Source organism: Megalobrama amblycephala, linkage group LG3, assembly GCF_018812025.1.
Source record: "Megalobrama amblycephala isolate DHTTF-2021 linkage group LG3, ASM1881202v1, whole genome shotgun sequence".
Taxonomy (NCBI): domain Eukaryota; kingdom Metazoa; phylum Chordata; class Actinopteri; order Cypriniformes; family Xenocyprididae; genus Megalobrama; species Megalobrama amblycephala.
The window spans coordinates 32,951,552-32,971,106 of record NC_063046.1 but is presented as its reverse complement, the minus strand read 5'-3'; the positions used below and the strand labels follow the sequence as shown (position 1 = coordinate 32,971,106).

The 19,555-nt window shown below is 36.0% G+C and overlaps 1 protein-coding gene and 2 long non-coding RNA genes across 4 annotated transcripts in view; 1 reads left to right on the top strand and 2 right to left on the bottom strand.

The window, feature by feature from the left end:
• Positions 1 to 1,438: 1,438 nt before the first annotated feature.
• LOC125265160 lies at positions 1,439 to 3,004 on the bottom strand. The gene is made up of 2 exons (XR_007184218.1): positions 2,755 to 3,004; positions 1,439 to 2,629 (listed from the first exon to the last, which is right to left on the bottom strand). It is a non-coding gene; the product is annotated as an uncharacterized LOC125265160 (long non-coding RNA).
• An 8,362-nt stretch (positions 3,005 to 11,366) lies between these two features.
• LOC125264145 lies at positions 11,367 to 13,749 on the bottom strand. The gene is made up of 2 exons (XR_007183997.1): positions 12,435 to 13,749; positions 11,367 to 12,325 (listed from the first exon to the last, which is right to left on the bottom strand). It is a non-coding gene; the product is annotated as an uncharacterized LOC125264145 (long non-coding RNA).
• A 3,173-nt stretch (positions 13,750 to 16,922) lies between these two features.
• Positions 16,923 to 19,555, top strand: part of dpy19l3 (dpy-19 like C-mannosyltransferase 3) — a 42,502-nt gene continuing 39,869 nt past the window's right edge. The window contains exons 1-3 of one of the 2 annotated variants that reach the window (XM_048185222.1): positions 16,923 to 17,222; positions 18,108 to 18,233; positions 19,261 to 19,388. In XM_048185222.1, coding sequence (XP_048041179.1) covers positions 18,125 to 18,233; positions 19,261 to 19,388 — 237 coding nt within the window. In that variant the 5' untranslated portion in view covers positions 16,923 to 17,222; positions 18,108 to 18,124. The other variant, XM_048185223.1, reaches the window with a different exon arrangement.

The window sequence follows — 19,555 nt, the reverse complement described above, 5'->3', positions numbered from 1 at the left end:
AGAAAAACAGGTCAACAACATATGTATATTATTATTATTATTTACATATTTCTGGTAATGCTATGGAGAAAAAAAATGGTATTAATATAAATGCACTGAGTATTAAAGACAATTTAAGATAGTAATAATAATAATAATAATATCTGGCATTATACAGTTTTAGACCAATTACCAGGTGTGACCTGTTAGATAACCTATAATGATTGTTAGTAGGTATTCCAGGTGTTCGTACATTAGGCCTGTATCAGTCGAGTCCCTTTTAAGTTGTAATCTGTGGCTGGAACCGCAGTTTGCACTGGTCAGCTCCCTAGCCAGAGACACCATAGCCAACCCAGACAGTGCTCCACCACCGTCACGAAAGATGAGAGGAGCATTAAAGTGAGCATTAAATTTGTATAACTGATTTTTAATTGTTGAAATATGTTTCGCTTTAATTATATGGTCTCTTGAGAGATCTAGCCATGTGTAATTGATATTTATTTGGATATTTATTTTTTCAATTGAGTAATATTGTTTTCTTGGCAATAGCTAAATACATGAGTATAAGTGTTTGGTGTTCAAGAGGAGGGTTTATTTTAGATAGTGATAAATGTACAGGCATAGTAATGGAAGGACTGGGATTTTGATTTCCAAAAAGTCTGATATAAGTGGCATCTGTCCAGAACCGATGAACAGGTCTGGTGTATTGAGATTGCAGTTAGTACATCTATCAAATGTTACTAATCCCATTTTAAACATCTTGTGCTATGTATGTGTTCTATGTTCAATTTTATCCTGAATTAACTGGATATTTGGGTTTGTACTTAAGATAAAAGTATTTCTGAAGCCCTCATCTGTGTTGATATTGAGATCTTTTCACATTGTTTAACTGGTGTATTAGTATCTAGAATCTACAGACAATATTAGAGTGTATAGTTTAGTAAGTATCTTTACTGAATTACTAATTATGTTGATATGCTTTAGCTATAAGTGGTGGTGTTTGTGCAATATCTTTGTTTCCAATTGTGGCTTTAAAAGAATTTCTAATTTGTGGGTGATAGAATTACCCCTGGTTTCACAGACAGTGCTTAAAGCCTATCTCAGACTAAAATGCATGTTTGAGTTGTCTTCATTGAAAGCAACTTCATATCTTAAAATTTGTCAGTTCCAGTTTTTTCTAAGGCACATTTATAAAAGCTTCTTAAATGTCCTAATTGAACTAAGGCCTAATCCTGGCTTAATCTAAGCCCTGTCTGTGAAACCAGGCCATAGTTTTCTTTTCCTGTGTCAAATTTCTGTCTTAATTCTGTAAATGTATTGAAGGTGTTACCAGGAAACAAGCGATGTAAATGTGTGATACCTTTCTCTTTCCATTTTGTATTAAGTGTTGATTGGTTAAATCAGGATTATTCAGTATAGGTCATGCCACGATTGCACCCAATAATGAAGTGGATCTGTGTGCAGCAGTATAGTTTTTATTAACCAAAGAACTCAAACAACACTTACTTTGAAACAAGAACAAAACAACCGGGTACATTACAGCGAGAACTGACACTGAACTGAATAAACAGACCAAACCAATCAACAAAATGAATAACTTAATTAGGTTAACTGGCAAACACAAAGAAACTAAGTCAACATACACAAGCATAGAACAGAAACAGAAGAGAACCAAAACAGAATATACACGTTACAATTGGTGAGTTGATATGTGGTGTAAGTTCATGGCACGTCGATGTATTGGTTTGCCACTAGGCAGTGTGAGTTGTTTTAATCATCATATTCTTCAAAAACAAATAATGGAAGATCAGATATGGTTATTTCTTTACATTCTGTTGTAACTCTAGCCACAGGTTTTGGAGACTGTCACATTTGATCTAATATGAGAAGATGTTGTAGATGAGATGCTAAGTAATAGTGTTTGGTGCTGCTAGACTGCCTTGAGTTTTATTTTATTTTGTTTTTGTAGTATTTGTAAACTTATTTTTTTCCAGTGAAATGTGCTTATTGTCTGATTTAATGAACCATTTCTCAGTTGGTTGTACAGGGGTCGTGATGAATAGATAAAGGACTTTTGGTATACTTAACTGTTGCAATTTGACCTATAATGGAAAGTGGTAGGTTCATCCAGCAAGTTAGATCATCATCTATTTTTTTTTTTTTTTTTATATTATTAACAATTACCTGGGGGAAAAAAATAAATAAATAAAAATAGGCCCCCACACACGTTGGACGTATGTTTTCAGAGAATGCTTTTTCTTGAAAATTGAACCATAGGGAATATTTGCTGGCATTCTGTAGATGGAGTTGATGCACTTGTTCACATTGTGCTTGAATTTACCTGTGATTTTATATGGAGAGATGCATGTGGGAACAGTTTTTGTGAATAAGAAAGTTTTAGGAAACTGTTGCACATTCACATTTTGAATTGCTCTAAGCATGTATTTCTAAATGAGGTCCCAGGCTTTATTTTGTCCTGCAACTCAAACTCTATCATAGGGAATATTTGTCATATTCAGAAAGTAATCACACTAAAAATCATTTGTGTGAATTAAGAGAAGGCAGCTGCCCACTTGGATTGTGTCCCCATTGTCCTATTCTGGCTCTGAGGCAATAACATGCAGAGTGTATTTTATCATTTAGTGGTTCTCTAAAAAAAAAAAAAAAAACATGTTAATTTCTCTCTTTCATACCTGGCAAATGTAAAAATGGGTGGGTGGATGAATTAGTTTAGCAGGCAAAAACTAATGTGCTTTTCTGTGTTACTTGACATACCTTGCTCAAAATGAAATTAACCAAATGACTTTCCTTCTTTTTTAGCCTTTAATTTTTACCCATGGCTACTCCTGTGGTTCCTGTGACATTTGCCAAGCCAACGTTACTTGATATCACAGGCAACAACCTGGAACATCTTTATGAGAATGCATGTACTGAAAGGAAAGCAAATCAATCAGAAATGACCTTTAAGTAGCCACATTTATTTTATCTTTTGTTGACAAAGGTTCTCAGCACTGTTGAAGCTATAGTACTGAGCAGGTATAGTCTGTGAAATTGTTCACAATGTGTACATTTTTAGTCCTGTATTTCATCACAACATCTACAAGGAAGATAAATACACAAGACCATAATAGGGTTCTATAGATTGCATATGAACAAATTTCCAACTGAACCACCAAATTTGAATCTGTTTAAGTCTTAAAAACATGTGCTAATTGAAATTTAAAGCAAATTAAAACCAGCAGTGAGTATAAGAGAGGCTCGACTTATACGGGTTTAACTGTAACCGAAGGCTGCTGGAGCAACGATAAGCCGTGGATGGATTCCGCTCCTCTTTGGGAAATACAAGTCTGTACCTTTTTATAATCCCTTCAAGTTACATGAATCCCTGACGGCTTCTGAAAAGCCCACTGATGTCGTCATTTATGAGATCAGCTTTTCACAGGTCCCCATGAAAGTGAAGATTTAGCAGATGACATGTGAGGTGGGTAACTCAAAAAAGAAGGGAAAAATACTTGAAGGACACACTTAGTGACTCTTGTTGGCGCTTATGTGGCAATTAATTTCAAACCTCTGCTTTTTCCATTTCCACCATAGAAAGTCCAGTTTTATGCTCAAGCAAGTGGAATCAGGAAAGAAAGTACATGAACCTTTTTTTTGTTGGTCCTCTAAAATATCTGGAAGCTTACTAAAATAGGCTGTGACACCAAGCTTGAAGTCCCTTACTTCTCAAACTGTACTTCTCTGGGCAAGTAGATAAAAGAAGCAATAGGAAGTGAAAAAAAAAAGAAAAAGAAAAAAAAGAAGATAATTACTGCAACCCACTTCTCCTTTGTGCTTATCAAGGACTACAGCCAGACAAACAAGTGACTTCCAAGAAGAAAAGAGGCAGCCATTAAACATTTACACTTTTCTTTCCCCATAATCCTTCAATAAGATGAGCTGCCTGCTAATTTATTTCTTACATCTCTTTGATAATCTTCAGACCTTTCATGTCAGAAGCTACATCTTTCATTTCTTTTAACCAGAACCATTCGGATGCCCAGATGTCTCCTGCCCATTGTGATGTCTAACTTCTAGAGAAAATTCAATAAGGTCTGTACAGAGCTGTATATCCTATTAAATCAACGTACTCTTTGGATATTCAGTAAAAAAAAAAAAAATTGTACAATTGTGCTCAAATGTTTAAATGATGGAGGCTTACATGAAAGACATGATGAATAATGGAGCAGTTATTCTCTTTTCACTTGCCACGGCATAGAAAGCTGTGGGGATCAGTTGTTTGATGAAATCTCCATGTTATACATCTGATTGGGGCCAGGGCTACTGAGACATTCAATAAACAACACACTCAGACAAAAAAACAAAAAACTGAGGTGAAGTGCTGTAGAAAAATTTAAGGAAAGTGTCATTTAGACAGCTGAGTGCTTTCTGCCTTCACTGAAGAACAGTGATTTCTTCTGTCTGGATCAGCTGTCTGAAAAATACACCATAGTCAGGAGTAATCAAAATCTTGGTTCATTCAAGTAAGATTTATATTATTGGGAGTTTTCCTGATTGGCTTCAAAGTTATGCTCATTACTACATTCACATGATACAGAGAATTAGATTTGTTTCAAGCAAATCTATGTTTTTATGTTTCATTATGGAGTTAGAATAATGATAAAATAATTTGAATGCTATGAATTAGAATTTTAGGTATGATTTGTACAATTTCTGAATTTTGTATTTATTTCTAAATTTATTTGTCATCTTAAAATTTGAAACCTGTCATTTTAAAATTTTAAAAAATCTGCTGTTTAAATATTCAAATATGCAAAATAGGCTGCAAAAAACAACTGTGTTATTAAACATCATAACTTTTTGACAAATAAAACTGTACAAAATGACTATTTGACAATTAAGATGTAATCTTTTGCCATTTTTCTAGCTCTATATTTAATTTGACTGATTAAAGATTTATGCTACAAAAAGATGCAAGGTGTACAGTATACAAAAATAAGTTTTGGCATTGTGGGTAGTGGAGCCTGTGGTGACCATACTTTATTTATTCAGTTTATTACTTTATACACAACAAACTGGCACCATCTGATCAGTCTCACTATGTATTTCCAGAAGAGTAGCAGACTTGCCTTTGTGAGGAGATGGTCAATCTCAGTAGTGTCTCTGTATGGGCCCAGAGTGTTCCACACAAAAGGATGATACGCTTTCCTGCAAAAGATATTTAGAGATGGTGTCAGATGAAGGTGCTGGGAGTGTACACAGCACTGCGAGATAAGGATCTAAAGAAATACCACTGACTATGTTTGGCAGCACCCTCAGGCAGAACATATTTTGGTCTGTATGTGTGTGTTCTTATCTGTTTCGCACATCATAAAGCTGTCATGTGAAACACACAAAGCCAAACAGGGACCTAGTGCACTGTGTGCCATTGTATGCTCCAAATGTAAGTGCTTAAATAAAACAGCCTTTGTGGTGTCATATTTAGTACATGAACAACTTCTAGGAGGTGTTTAATGTATATGCTCTGTAGGGCTTTTTATACTGCACACAACCTTGGGTTATTGTCTTTTTCGACCCCACCTAAGACCTCTTGTATCTGGGTAAAGAAACAATTTGTACATTTTAAAAGAGAGTTACTGTTTTTAAACCCTGTGGTTATGAAACTCAGTTCCAGAAAAAGGTCAGAACATTATATAGGTGCTAATACAAAATTGTAAGGCCAGAGTAAATTGTTTGAAACAGACAACCTATTATAAACCGCCTCAGTATTTGCCTCATTAAATATTCATGCACTTTATACAGTTGCAAAACTTTCATGGACTGGTTTTAATTTCAAGGCCCCAAATAAATATTGTTTCTTAAACTTAAAAGTTTAAGGCTATTGGTTTCCTCAAATGAAATGTTAACTTGTTAGGTTTTGCAGTGATATGAAAAACAATTAATGGACTTGGATCTCTACCTGTGAGCTATATAATTTTTTTTTTCTGACAATGAATTTCTGTAATTTTTACAGTTATAGAGGTTGTCGAAATCATTCTAAGAATATAATAATGTAGATAATGTATTCCACTACTTTTTAAAAGGGAAGAACCCAATGTGTACAGGTAATCAATCAGATTTAATGGAGATTGTTAAGGGAGTCCCCCAAGGATCTGTGCTGGGGCTATTATTATTTACATTATACTAGTGTTGTCAAAAGTACCGACTTCGGTAACAAGGCGGTACTGAAATTTTAAAATGTGACAATACCAGCATTTCCCCCTAGCATTTTGAGCACTGTTGAGCAGATTTTTAAACACCTCTGATTGGCCATTGTGTTCACGCGCTCAACAGATATGTCTGTGATTGGCTACAATGATCAACGCTTCAAAAACATGTTGCAAATAGACATATTTCTCCGCTAATAGACCCAAATGCTCAAATGCTCCCGTACTTGGTACCGAAGTCGGTACTTTTGACAACGCTACTTTATACATAAATTGTCTTGATATTAATATTGTTAATGCAAGGTTTCATTTTTACGCATATGACACTGTTATTTATTGTATGGCTCCTTCTAAGCAACAATCATTGGGTTATTTACAATCTGATTTTGATATATTTTAAGCAAGGTTTTGTGCTTTGAAGCACGTTTTAAATGTTGAAAAAAACAATATGTTATTTTCAAATTCTAAAACTTCATTAGACAGCTCCACTGCTCTTCGAACTTCCTAGGGGAATTTGATCGCATCAGTGTCGGAGTACAAATACCTTGGTATTATAATTGAGGATACATTACATTTTGGTTTGCACATTAATTATTTGAAACAAAAATGAAAGAAAAAGTCAGTCAGTTTTATTTTAGAAATAAGTCTTTTTCATTTAATGTAAGGAAGAAACTGCTTCCTTTCTACCGGTGTAGTCTATCAATGTGCTCCTACTTACAGTACCTCCTTTCCTCTTTGGATGCACTGTATTATGGTATCATGGATTGTATATCCTCAACACATCATTGTACATTGTATAAAAGAGTTGCTTGGTCTTTGTTAACTATTCGAAGGACAATGCACTAGTATTTAATGATAGCTATATTGGGTCACTTCATATCTCTGTTGTTTTATTCAACAGAAATTGACTATTTAATACATTCTCAAACCTGTTATTATCTTTATGTACCTCCTGTTAGAACTGAACTTAAAAACAGCTGTGAAACTGCCAGAACAGAACTGAGGCTACACAACTTGGTATCTTTAAGTAATTTTAAACATATGTATTTTAGAGAATAAATTAATGACATGTAAATGTTTTTAATTGTTGTACGTTTTATGTCTGTTTTACTATATGTTGTTTTTTATTGTAAATGTAAATTTGAGCAGCTTAGCTTAGCCAGGACACTCCTGTAAAAGGGATTTTTTAATCTCAGTGAGTTTTTGTCCTAGTTAAATAAAATAAAATAAATAAAATATGCCTCTGGGACTCTTCTAAACTAGGTCTGGAGAACAGATTCAACTTTCTTCAACGTTCACCTCTTAGGGCGCTGATGCAGGTGGACTTTAGAGACCCTTTGCATCTCAGCTTTGATCTGGTCCAACTTTTCTTTTATCATTTGAGTATGAGTCTTATATCTGTGTCTCACTGCTGTCGTACTGCTGGGTTTTGAATGGTCCCGGTCCTCCCTGTGGTTCTCACTGGGACTCACATCTGAGGAAACATGACCTGTTTGGCATCAATCACAGAGTGTCACATATGGTGGTTTGATTATAATCACATAATAAATGAAGATGTCTAAATGTGCACGATTATTCATTTGGTGCACACAGGGCTGGATTATGGACCAGGCCATTGGGTCAGTACACTGGGGCCTTAGACTATTAAGGGCCTCCAAAATCTAAGTTAAAAGAGGCTGGGCCTTTGCTGCAATGTGAGCTGACCACTAGGGCTTTGGGCTCCTCGTTGCATACAGTGTGTGCCAACCTATAGGACCTCTTGACATACAGTGCAAGATAGGGTTCATGTTTACTATTCTAGTGTTTTAATTTAAGCCTTTCATTCTCACAGGTCACAGGACCATGATCCAGCCCTTGGTAGACAACAAATGTGTTTTGGTAATTGTATAAGATCAATTATTGACCCTTCTTTTGTGTGCCAGATTGGTTTATTTTCTTACTCTTGAATTTTTATAAAGCATGAGAAGATGTTGTAAAGCCAGTTAATGAATAAATAAATTATTGAATTTGTACTATAGATACTACAAAGAAAACAGATTAACAATAAACACCAATAAGTGACACAGAAGTATATTAATAAGATCTTTTTTCTTTTCTTTTCTTTTTTTTTTTTTTTTTTTTGCTGCTCTTGCATTGTAAATAGTAAGTTCAATAACAAGTGTAAATAGTGGTTAGATGCTATTAATATATAATATGTTACCAAATGGGTTTCTTTTGTAATTTTGTTTGGCTCAACCAATGGTGGGCTGAGCTATGTAAAAAGCCATTGTTAACAAACTGGGCTATTTGCACCTAATGTAAATACCCATGTAGAAGGCGACGTTCTCAGGACCTTGCGCAACGTTCCCTTAAAGTTCTCATAAGGTGATGAAAATTCCGAACATTTGGGACATTCCTAAAACGCCCTCTTTTTCTATAAAAAGATGTGAAGTTCTTTTAAGGTTTGGGTGTTTTATAGAAAATAATAAAGTTTGAAGTCACCGTTATAGAGGTGAGCGTTTGCTTTAGATGGGCTCTTGATTCTTGACACTTTAACACTAGATTTACTCTGGCTGCTTTAACTGAGTTTTCAAGACACACTTGTTATAGCAAAAAACACAAGAGAAATTCTGATCAGATGAACTGGGTTGTTTAGTGCTGATAATTCACTGATCTTCTCCAGAGACTAAACTATGAGTGTATTAAATGTTAGTTTTTGCATTAATTAGAGTTTTTTTTTATTTTTATTTTTTTTTATTCATTATGCTGACAGAGTTTTGAGTAGTGTCTTTTAGACTCACACAGGCATCATGAATCAGCGTATGAACCTCAACAATGATGACAATAATAAATCTTTTTTGTGACTTTAGTAGCTTGTTTTGTGATGATCAGAGTTGATCTGTTCATTTGAAAATGTTGTCACCATTGTCTGTGTGAATGAACATGATGCTGTCTGAATAATTTCTGCATGATAAAAACTTTCAAAATATCAAAGCAGGACAGGATTTTATGCATCATTGATGCTACTATCTATAAAAAATCCCAATGGGGAAATACATTACTGCAATTCCACTGTGGTACAGAGTTGCCATATGGCAACATTGATATTTTCTCAATTTACAGTAAAACTATGTTAGACAAAATTGATTTGTGAATAAAACTGTCTAATTTAAAAAAAAAAAAAAAAAAAAAAAAAAAAAATCCCCCTTGGGAAGAGATGTTTAAGGTAAATAGAGCAATTTCTGGAGCTGTCTTCTGTGTGAGTGTGACAGTGGGAAAGAGAGTTTTTGAGGGACATTCGCATGTCATGGGAATTAAAAACAGCACATCATTGGCAACCTTAAGGCCTACCCTTTTAATTCCCATAGTGCAATATATTGTATTTCTTTCTGAATAACAAGGAAATTAAATTAATTGTTGACATATGGCAACTCTTTACTATAGAGGGTTAAAGATTACAAGTGCACATGAATTGGAAAAAAAAATAATGTGCATGGATACATCATTTATAAATACTACTATATTCCATAAAAATACAAGAATTTCTGAATCAGTTTAATCCGTCACTTCCGGCCAACTGTCAGCACATTATGAAGCATGATATAAAAGTGCTGTGAAAAATGATGGTCTCTGTGCTTTCACATCACTTCTCGAGCTAGAGTAAATCATGAGAGAATTTTCATTTTGGGGGTCAAGTATCTGTTTTCTTATGGGTAAGTAGCCTATTCTCTTACCTGAGGTGGATGTACCCCCCGTTTCACATTCGATCCCTTTTGCTGGCAAAGTTGTTCTGTCCTTATTGGTTAGATTAGATGTTGATAGATCTAATTAAAGCAAGAGACCAGGCAAGCGAGAAGAGTTATCAGCCCCATTTACAATGATAAAAGATGTGGCAATAAACAGATGAACTGCTGAGTCTTAAACAGGACCAAATACCAAAGGTAGCACAGGGAGTGTGTTGGCTTACTATAATGGTGAAATAAGCATAAAAATCCATGAGGCCACTTCGGTGGGCCACTTGCCTTTTAAATCTTCCTGCGATGTTGTTCTGCTGCTGCTTTCACTGGATGATGACGAAGAGGAAGACATGCTTTCAAAGGAGTCATTTAATCAAAGACTGTTTGCTAAAGAAACACATTTTCTTTCACCGCAGATGGGAGTATTCAGTCTTACTGATGTTCAAGGCTGTGGCAGCCATAGCAACAGTAGTCATGTTGCAGTCAAACAGGGTTTGGTGTGTAAATGGACTCCTGCTGCTATAGTTAAACTGCTCAGAGTCTGCATATCTGAAGCATACCCTCACAAAAGGGAAACAAAGCATGGTTACCATGGTTGCAACACATTATCCTCACAATTGTAAACAAATTAATATGGCATAATTCATTTAGCAAATGGCATCTCAAACAGAGCACAATCAGTGACAAGGATGTGGCTAATCTCAAATCACCTTACTTAAAAAGAATGAGGACCGTTTTTTTTTTTTTTTCAAATTTATATAAGGGGAAAAAATTGAGAGGCTGTTTTAATCACCATTTAACTTTATGCATTTCTCTGAAATAGTCAAGCAGTGTGGCAAATTATTATTATTATTATTTAGAAATAGTCCATATAGATCCTCAATTATTATAGGCAATAATATTTTGCTTTCTCATTAATTCAATGTAATAAGTTAGACTCTCAGGGAAAACTCATTGTTTTAAAATAAAATAGCTTGATTTTAAGGAAAATTACATTTGGTCAGTCAGTGCAATCTGAGGAAAATCACATTGGTTCATTATTCTGACAGTCTGATTACATACAAAAAATATGATTAGATGCAGCTATATTAATGTAATTATTGTATGTGTAAAATTGCCACATAAATAAAAAATTAATGCTGGGCAAATGATTAATTGTGATTAATCGCATCCAAAATAAAAGTTTGTGTTTGTGTGCTATGTATACTTATTTTACTGATGAGGTACTAAGAAGTAAAGGTTCTATATAGAACCAAAAAAAGGTTCTATCAGGCGCTTCATATATGGAACCAATAAAAGGTTCTATATAGAACCCTTTTTAAGGGTTCAATCAAAATTTATTTTAATTAAATTTTATGAATTAACCTGCTTATATATATATATATATATATATATATATATATATATATATATACTTTATCACTACAAAAAAAAATACCTATAGGCATAACACATCAAAATAATATGTAATCATTTAAGACATTTTTATTAGCATTTACAATGACACAAGCAATATAAAACACACTGCAGTTCATGGAGCAATAGTTAGAAGAGTTAACATAAATATGTTTCTAAAAAAAATGAACTAAAAGACTAGCTAGTAGAATTGTTTTTAAATTCATAAGCGTTAAATGATAATTTAACATTCAGATAAGCATTTAAACAATAAAAACAAATGACCCATGACAAAGGTAAGTGAGAAAATTAATATCTCTTACGTTATTTTAATTACATTTGGCTAAATCCTTGATATATTTACACATCTTACATGTTTTTTTCAAGAATCAGAAAGAAGAAATGTGGTTTATGGTGCTGTCCGGGCCTGCGCTATATTCTCGCCAGGAGGTTTGTCATTTCTTACATGAATTCCTGAAAACTGTTTAAAAACGGTTGTGGACTGATCAATAATGGTGGCGAGAGTTCATGTTATATCCTAATACACTTTTCTTTTTACTGTAGATTGTATTGGAGCAGGACATATTGTTTCAGGAGCAGTCAAATCACATGATCACAGCCAGACCGCACTGAATTCAACATGAATTCAAGATGATGAAGATGTTTCTTCTGTGGATATAGCTGTGAGTATTTGGTGTGTGCAGTTATAGCACACTTTTTTCTGAATTAATTGAAGGCCTAATTTATGCTAAACACTGTATTTGGTTCTTGAAGATGCATTATGAAATGAAGATGAAGAAAAGACCTTCAACTGCAGATAAGCATTTAAACAATAAAAACAAATGACCCATGGCAAATTCAGTACTGAGAAAGGGCTAAATAGTGCTGAATGAAAGAAAGTGGCTTTTGGATTCTTCATATTGAACAAAAAGTAGACAGCCAACAGATACTTTTGACATCTCTGTGTTTTCTATCAGGGGCACGTCCATTTTGATTATGACTCTCTTTGCGTTCAGGGGGCTTGACATCCTAAGATGGAGATGCAAGTCAGAAAAACATTTATTAGACTTACGGAGAGTACAGTACTGTACAACAGAAAACAGAAAGGAATCTCTCACGATTACATCTTAAAACTTACGTGAATCATAGAGGAGTGTGTTATTTTCATCTTATTGAAGTAATGCTGCACTGCAGAGTCCATCCCTGCAGTGAGAGTGCAAACTAGAGGGCTGCATTGGGTTTGGGCTCCCGCGGGACCCGCGGGACCCAACGCAAATCTCGCGGGAGCGGGCGGTTTTACCTTTGCTGCGGGCGGGAGTGGGCGGTCAGAAAACTTTGCGGGAGACCCGCGGGGAATGGGGATTTGGCGTGTAATAGAAACGGAGTCAACAAATGAAGATGATGAGAAGAAAATTAAAGCGGCTCTTTACTTGACAAAAGCAAAGCAAGTCAGACACTTGGAAACAATTCTTAAAATTCGCCCGTTTTATTTTGAGCATTTTCGCATTATCTAGTGCACCGTCAGAGAGGGCATTCAGTGTGCGTGTGTGTGTGGGCGGATCATGGAAGAAAGACGCACAAGTCTGCGACCGAAGTCAGTCAGCAATATTCTTTTCCTTCAGTAAATTATATGGAGTATTTTTGTTTTAACGGTTAATGTTTCATAACGCTAATAAAAAATACCCAATGTTTTTTTATCACGTGTGGTGCTTTGGTTTTGCGGCTACTTCATCTTATTTAAACGCAATCATGTTTAAAGTCTGTTATTCTGGATGTTAACTTGAACGAATTTAGTCTGAGAGTATTTGTTTAGGCCTATTTTCAAAAGCTTTGAGAGAAAGTCCGCGGGAGCGGGCGGGTTTGGACACAAACATTGCGGGCGCGGGCGGGAGTGGAACACGCGGGTTGCGGGAGCGGGCGGTCCTGGTCAGATATTCAGCGGGAGCGGGCGGGTGCGGGTTGAGGAAATCAGTCCCGCGCAGGGCTCTAGTGCAAACAAAAATATGAATTAATTTATTATTAATTATTGCATTAAACATGGAAAATAGAAAAAACAAATATAAGCCACTTCAGATTAGCAGATTTACAAGTTTCCCAAAGTTGGTACTGTGAGTAAAAATAATGTACTTTTTTGAGTCATTGGTTTGCAGTTGATGGTCTTTTCTTCATCTTCATTACAGTGTTTAGCATAAATTAGGCCTTCAATTAATTCAGAAAAAAAGTGTGCTATAACTGCAAACACCAAATACCAACAGCTGCATCCACAGAAGAAACATTTTCATCAGCTCCTCTCTTTGTTCTTCGGGGTTTCTCTTGAATTCATGTTGAATTCAGTGCGGTCTGGCTGTGATCACGCGATTTGACTGATCCTGAAACATTGTTTTCTTATGCGTTTTCTAGGTCCAATTAGGGCTGGGCAATATATCGCATGCGATTGTCACGCGCATTTCTTCAGTAAAGCCGGTTCCCTGATTACCGCTAAATCGCCATCACCTGCTTTCAAATGGAGCGGCATTTAATAAACAGAACCGTAGTTCACTGATAAGCTACGCAATATCGCGTTCATTATCGAAGGCGATTCATCTGCGATATGAACGCGATATTGCGTGGCTTTTCAGTGATCTACGGTTCTGTTTATTAAATGGCGCTCCATTTGAAAGCAGGTGATGGCGATTTAGCGATAATCAGGGAACCGGCTTTACTGACGAAATGCGCGTGACAGTCGCATGCGATATATCGCCCAGCCCTAGGTCCAATACAATCTACAGTAAAAATAAAAGTGTATTAGGATATAACATGAACTCTCGCCACCATTATTGATCAGTCCACAACCGTTTTTTTTTTTTTTTTACCAGAGATTTTAAGAATTCATGTAAGAAATGACAAACCTCCTGGCGGAGAATAGCGCAGGCCCGGACAGCACCGTAAACCACATTTCTTCTTTTTGATTCTTGAAAAAAACATGTAAGGTGTGTAAAAATGTCAAGGATTTAGGCAAATGTAATTCAAATAACGTAAGAGATATTAATTTTTTCACTTACCAATTTAATCGTCGTCCTCTCGAGCGCTAAGCTCAAACGGATGCTGCGTTCACGCGCGTTCTAATTACTCGCGCACGACGAGCGCGGCTGAAATCCGACACTGCGCGTGCAGACAGTACAGAACTGATCAGCGCATACACATGCAAGTTATTTGCTGTTTATGTCGAAGATCATTTAATGCATCTGTTTGGAGGGTTGAGTTATAAGAATTGACTTTCAGAATCTAAGTAATTCCTACTGGATTTTCTTTAAACAGCAGATGGCAGAATTCTGCCCCTAGCGCCTAGATCCAGAAACAACGTAGGCTATATTTAATTTAGATTTTTTTTTTCATTACAGTATAATGCGGCAATTATTTTTTCTAATAAACCTATTAAACTTGAAAATGTATATAAGTTTGTTTTCTTAAGAATGAAAGGTGTGCCTAAGTAAAATTGAAGTAAAAACACAAATATAATGTTCAATAGTGTCATGATTTGAATAAAGCACTAATAATGTATATAAAGCACATTTAGCCCAAAGAACCCTTTGTGCCAAAAGGGTTCTTTCTCCTTATATAGAACCTTTTAGGCAGAAAGGGTTTTATAAAGTTGGTTAAACCCCAAAGAACCTTTTTAATAAATACAAGTTTGTGCTTTTCTTTGGCTGTCACAAGTAGCATGTCAAATATATATTATAGGCTACATATTAACAAATTCAACATTCACTTCAGTCAATTAATAAATGATACAGATGATTTTCAAACTCATTTTCAGCTTCATCTAATATTTGATAAATTTGTGCACACACTGTGATCCAGGCACGTGCACACATAGACAAAAAAGGGGCTTGAGCCCCTGCCCTTTTTCTTCCTCGAGAGAAAGTGCCCTTTTTTTCTGGGGTGCTTTTTTTTTTTTTTTTTAAATAAATGAATATATATTCCTGTTTGCGCACAGCTTCCCTGTCAAACAAATATATTTACTGAATAAAACAAATTAAAAAAATACTATATCAGGTCGGCTATGTCAAGTTCAGATGCCCTCACTCCGCGACGTGCCATTCATGCCCGCCCACACGTGCGCGCGCGCGCCCCAAGCGAAAATGCAACTGCTGTCTGGCGATGAGAAGCAAAAAAGAAAAAAAGCCCTAGATGGATCCATCCCGTGCATTTCTTTCAGGTAGGCTAGCCTATGTTCACAAACATGAACGTTTTGGCTATTTAAGGGTTATTTATATATTTAACGCTGCATTAATAGTTTGACCACAATCAACACATCTGCCTGATTTGATACTAATGAAATGTATGTCATATTATAATTTCAATTATTTTATTGTTCTATGCATTGCGTTTTGAACCATGGTAAAGATATCGGCTGTCAATATCAGAAGAGGAGCATCCATGATGAACCACATTATTAGACAGTTTTCTAAGGATGCATGGTTTATTAAAACTATTTAAAAATCATAATACAGCATTACATAATGCTATTCTTAAATCTACGCGTACACAGGGTAAAACATCAATAAAAGTTTAAACCCTCACTTTGTCTTTGCATGTTGAAGAAATTAGTGGCTGTAGCATTTCTATCACAAAGAAGTGGGCGAATATTATTATTTAACTAATAATATATTTTTAATCATGGTTAGCTTTCATCGTGGATTTGATCGTGCTGTGCTGTCTAACAACAAAAATCAGCAGGCTTTTGGCGTCCTCTGCAGGCATTTGTTATATAAAATATTAACAGTTCAGGAAAAAAAAATCTTGATGTGTTTAAATATGCAGATTAGCTTATTTTGGTTAATTTAGAAGAAATCTACAGATGCGAACAGACGGAGGGTAGTAGGCTTAAAACAAACTCCATCTAAATGTTTTCTTTCCACTGGAGTAAAAGACATGGCAGCAAAAATGGACCATAAAATTGTAAAATCTTAAAATTGTCCACTTCATGAAAGAAGTATTCCAATAACACCAAAAAAATTAAAACGATTTATTGATTTGTGCAAAATAAACAAATTATTAGTGAAACTATGTCTCTCTCCTTGATCGAGTCATTTATTCTAAATATATATATAGCTACTTGAAAATAGTTGCTGTTGACTTCTCTTGTGATAAACCTAGTGAATACTAAAGAAGACCATGGTCTGTGTGTGAACTAATTATTTTGTAGAAATCTGTGGAGTATAAAACAATTACGTGAGTGTAAGGGAAGTCAAAGTTGTCTTAATATATTTAAGGGTTCATTATTTTTTAAATAAATAATTATGAGAAGTGCCCTTTTTTCCACTTGAGCCCCTGCCCCCCAAAATGTCTGTGCACGTCCCTGCTGTGATCACACAGATAGCTATTAAATGCATTAGGCAGGCCTACCCATTTTGGTTCTCTGGCTCTGCTAATAGGACCAACTTAAAATGAGAGAAATTAAAATGCATTATAACATGAATGACAAAATGTTCATGTCATTGTTTAATCCACATGAGCAAATAATACCTGCAGTTTAGCACAGTTACCATATAAAATAAATTATCCAGAGCAGTTGGCCATTATGGGTGTCATGATCATGCGTCCCGGGGCAGCGGTTCAACAGGTACTGAGACTCAGTCAGAGGTGTAGAGTCTCTCAGGAGGGTGAGGCGCTGGATGTGATAGTATGCGCTCGCGCTCATTTAAAGCCGTTCATTTCTCTACGCTGCGGTGCTGATGCTGTCAATCTGTGGAACAGGAACAACGCCGCGCTGATTTAACCAACTGCTTGTAACATTTAATGTTATATCTTCATTTTTATCCTCGTTCATTGTATGGAGAAGTGGTTTGTTTTTATGCGCCGCTCGCAGGCTGGAGGCGAGTGTCCGTGAGGGAGGAGGAGCTACCGGACATCCGATAAGGAACTACGAGCTTCATTGAACAGGGTGAGAAACGCGCATGCATTAGTGCATATTAATGTGCATTGTTTTACAGTGAGTTAAAACGAGCGAGGTGAGGCAGTAGACCGCCGTATGTCTGCCCCCTTGCTGGAGAGCGAGATCAGCGGCTGATGCGATCTGAGATCTCCTGACATTGTTGCTGAGCTCTGAGCAGGAAACGCCGCTGCAAAACACAGGCCTGCCAAAGAAAGAAAGAAAGAATGAATGAATGAATGAAATTTGCGCGGGGCGATGCTTTATTGTTTTGTATTGCGGTCCGAGCGATTATAACTGCGAGTGCGCTCTTTTGTTTTGACACTGTTTGTTGTGAAGCTCTCTGACTGTTGAACTTGCTCGTAGTTCGCATAGTGTCAACATGAATGGAGACATTTGACTCCGTTAGCTCTTGCGTTTCCGGTATAATGGCAATAGATCGCTGTATCCCAGCAAAGTGTTGTCAACACCGCAAGAGGCGGGGTTTTAATCATTGTTTTTAATAGCTTGCTGATTGATTTATGGCTGTCATATTTTAAACATGTAGGCACAAACAGTTGCTGCCTGTATTATGCTTCTTTATGGTGACTACAGTATCTCATTATAGCTGTAATCATTTGCTCAAAACCAGGGTGCGAATTATGGGCCTGCCCCCTAATTAAGGCTTTGGGGTGTCTTCAAAGTATGTGTTCTTGCTACAAGAAGACTACATGTATGCAATTCAACAGCATTTTCAAACAGTAACTGCAGGCTTGTTAATAAACATTATAGTGAACTGTGTTAGACTGAGGAGGTAACCACAACAAGTCCTGTTATTATATATACACACAGTATATTTTACTTAACAGTATATTAAACATGTCTTTTGTCATTGTTATTGAATAAATATTTCACTAGGAAGCCTGTTTTCCAGTATGACTGCCCTCAGGCAGAGGAAGGGCAGTAAAGGGAAGGAGCCGGGGCCCAGCATTCAGAACCTGAAGCCAGAGTGTATAAATGAACCTAGAGAGAGGTTTGCAACAGGTCAGTGCTGTTTGTTGCAAAAGTAGACAAGTACATTTAAGGGGATACTCCATCCAAAAACAATCATTCCCACCCCCCCCCCCATCATTTACTCACTATCATGTGTATCACTGCTCACGTCCCAGATGTATATGAATTTCTTACTTTAGATGAACACAAAAAAGATTTTTAGAAAAAATAATCCATCGCTGCAAGTCCATATAATTCAAGTTGATAGTAATCTAATATTTGAAGCTTCATAAACCACACAAACGATTACAATGGTAACCCATAGGATTCTAGTGCATGAATCACTGTCTTCTGAAGTGAAACGTTAGGTGTGTTAAACTATAAACCATAGTTTCTGGCCATCTGTCATAACATGCATTTACGTCAAGCTTGAACTCATGAACGTGTGTATGACAGTTGAGTGGAAATGATGGTTTATATTTTAAAATATTATTTTTCTCGCACATGCCTATTATTTCAATTCAGAAGACATTGATTCATCCACTAGGATTGTATGGGTTACCGTCGTAATCGCTTTGTGTGGTTTTTGAAACAGGAAATTTTAGGTTACTATTCACTTTCATTATATGCAAGTCACTTGCATTATACTCACAGAGATGGATTAGTGTTCTACATTTTTGTTTATGTTCATCTGATGAAAGAAAATCATCTACATTTGGGATGGCATGAGGGTGAGTAAATGATGAGTGAATTTGGATTTTTTTGGGGTGGAGTATCCCTTGAAGGTCAAGCCAGAGCCTTGAGATGTGGGCATCAACATGCAAAGTATTTAAAGATTGATCACATGTATCAAAGTCTAAAACACTGCTTTTTATACATTGACATGTAGGTATAGTCAACAGAATGTCCAAAGGGGATGCTCAAAATAAAGTGTTAGCAAAATAAATAATACAGTATAAAAATATTATAATATTATTATAATATTAACCATAGATCAGTGTGCATGTCTGTTGTTTACCATGTTGATTGTATAATATTGTGGTCTGACTCTGAGCAATACTGTTGACTTTCTCTCCAGGTGGATTCTCATGGTGGACAATATTGTGTGTAACCATTGGCTCAATAGTGGGAGTTAGTCTGGGCTTGCTGTGCTGCATCTATGTGGCTACACTTCATGAAAATGACCTGTGGTTCTCCAATATAAAGGTAAAGAGCTTTTTATGTTCAAAGCTCTGAAACACAGAGATACAACTTTCCATTTGTGATTCATTTTCTTTTCAGTCTTTGGTGAAAGACAAAGGTCTTTCATGTGTTCTTAGGCTACTTGCCTAATATAAAGAACAGCTCAAGAGATCTAAATTCATAATGTGTGG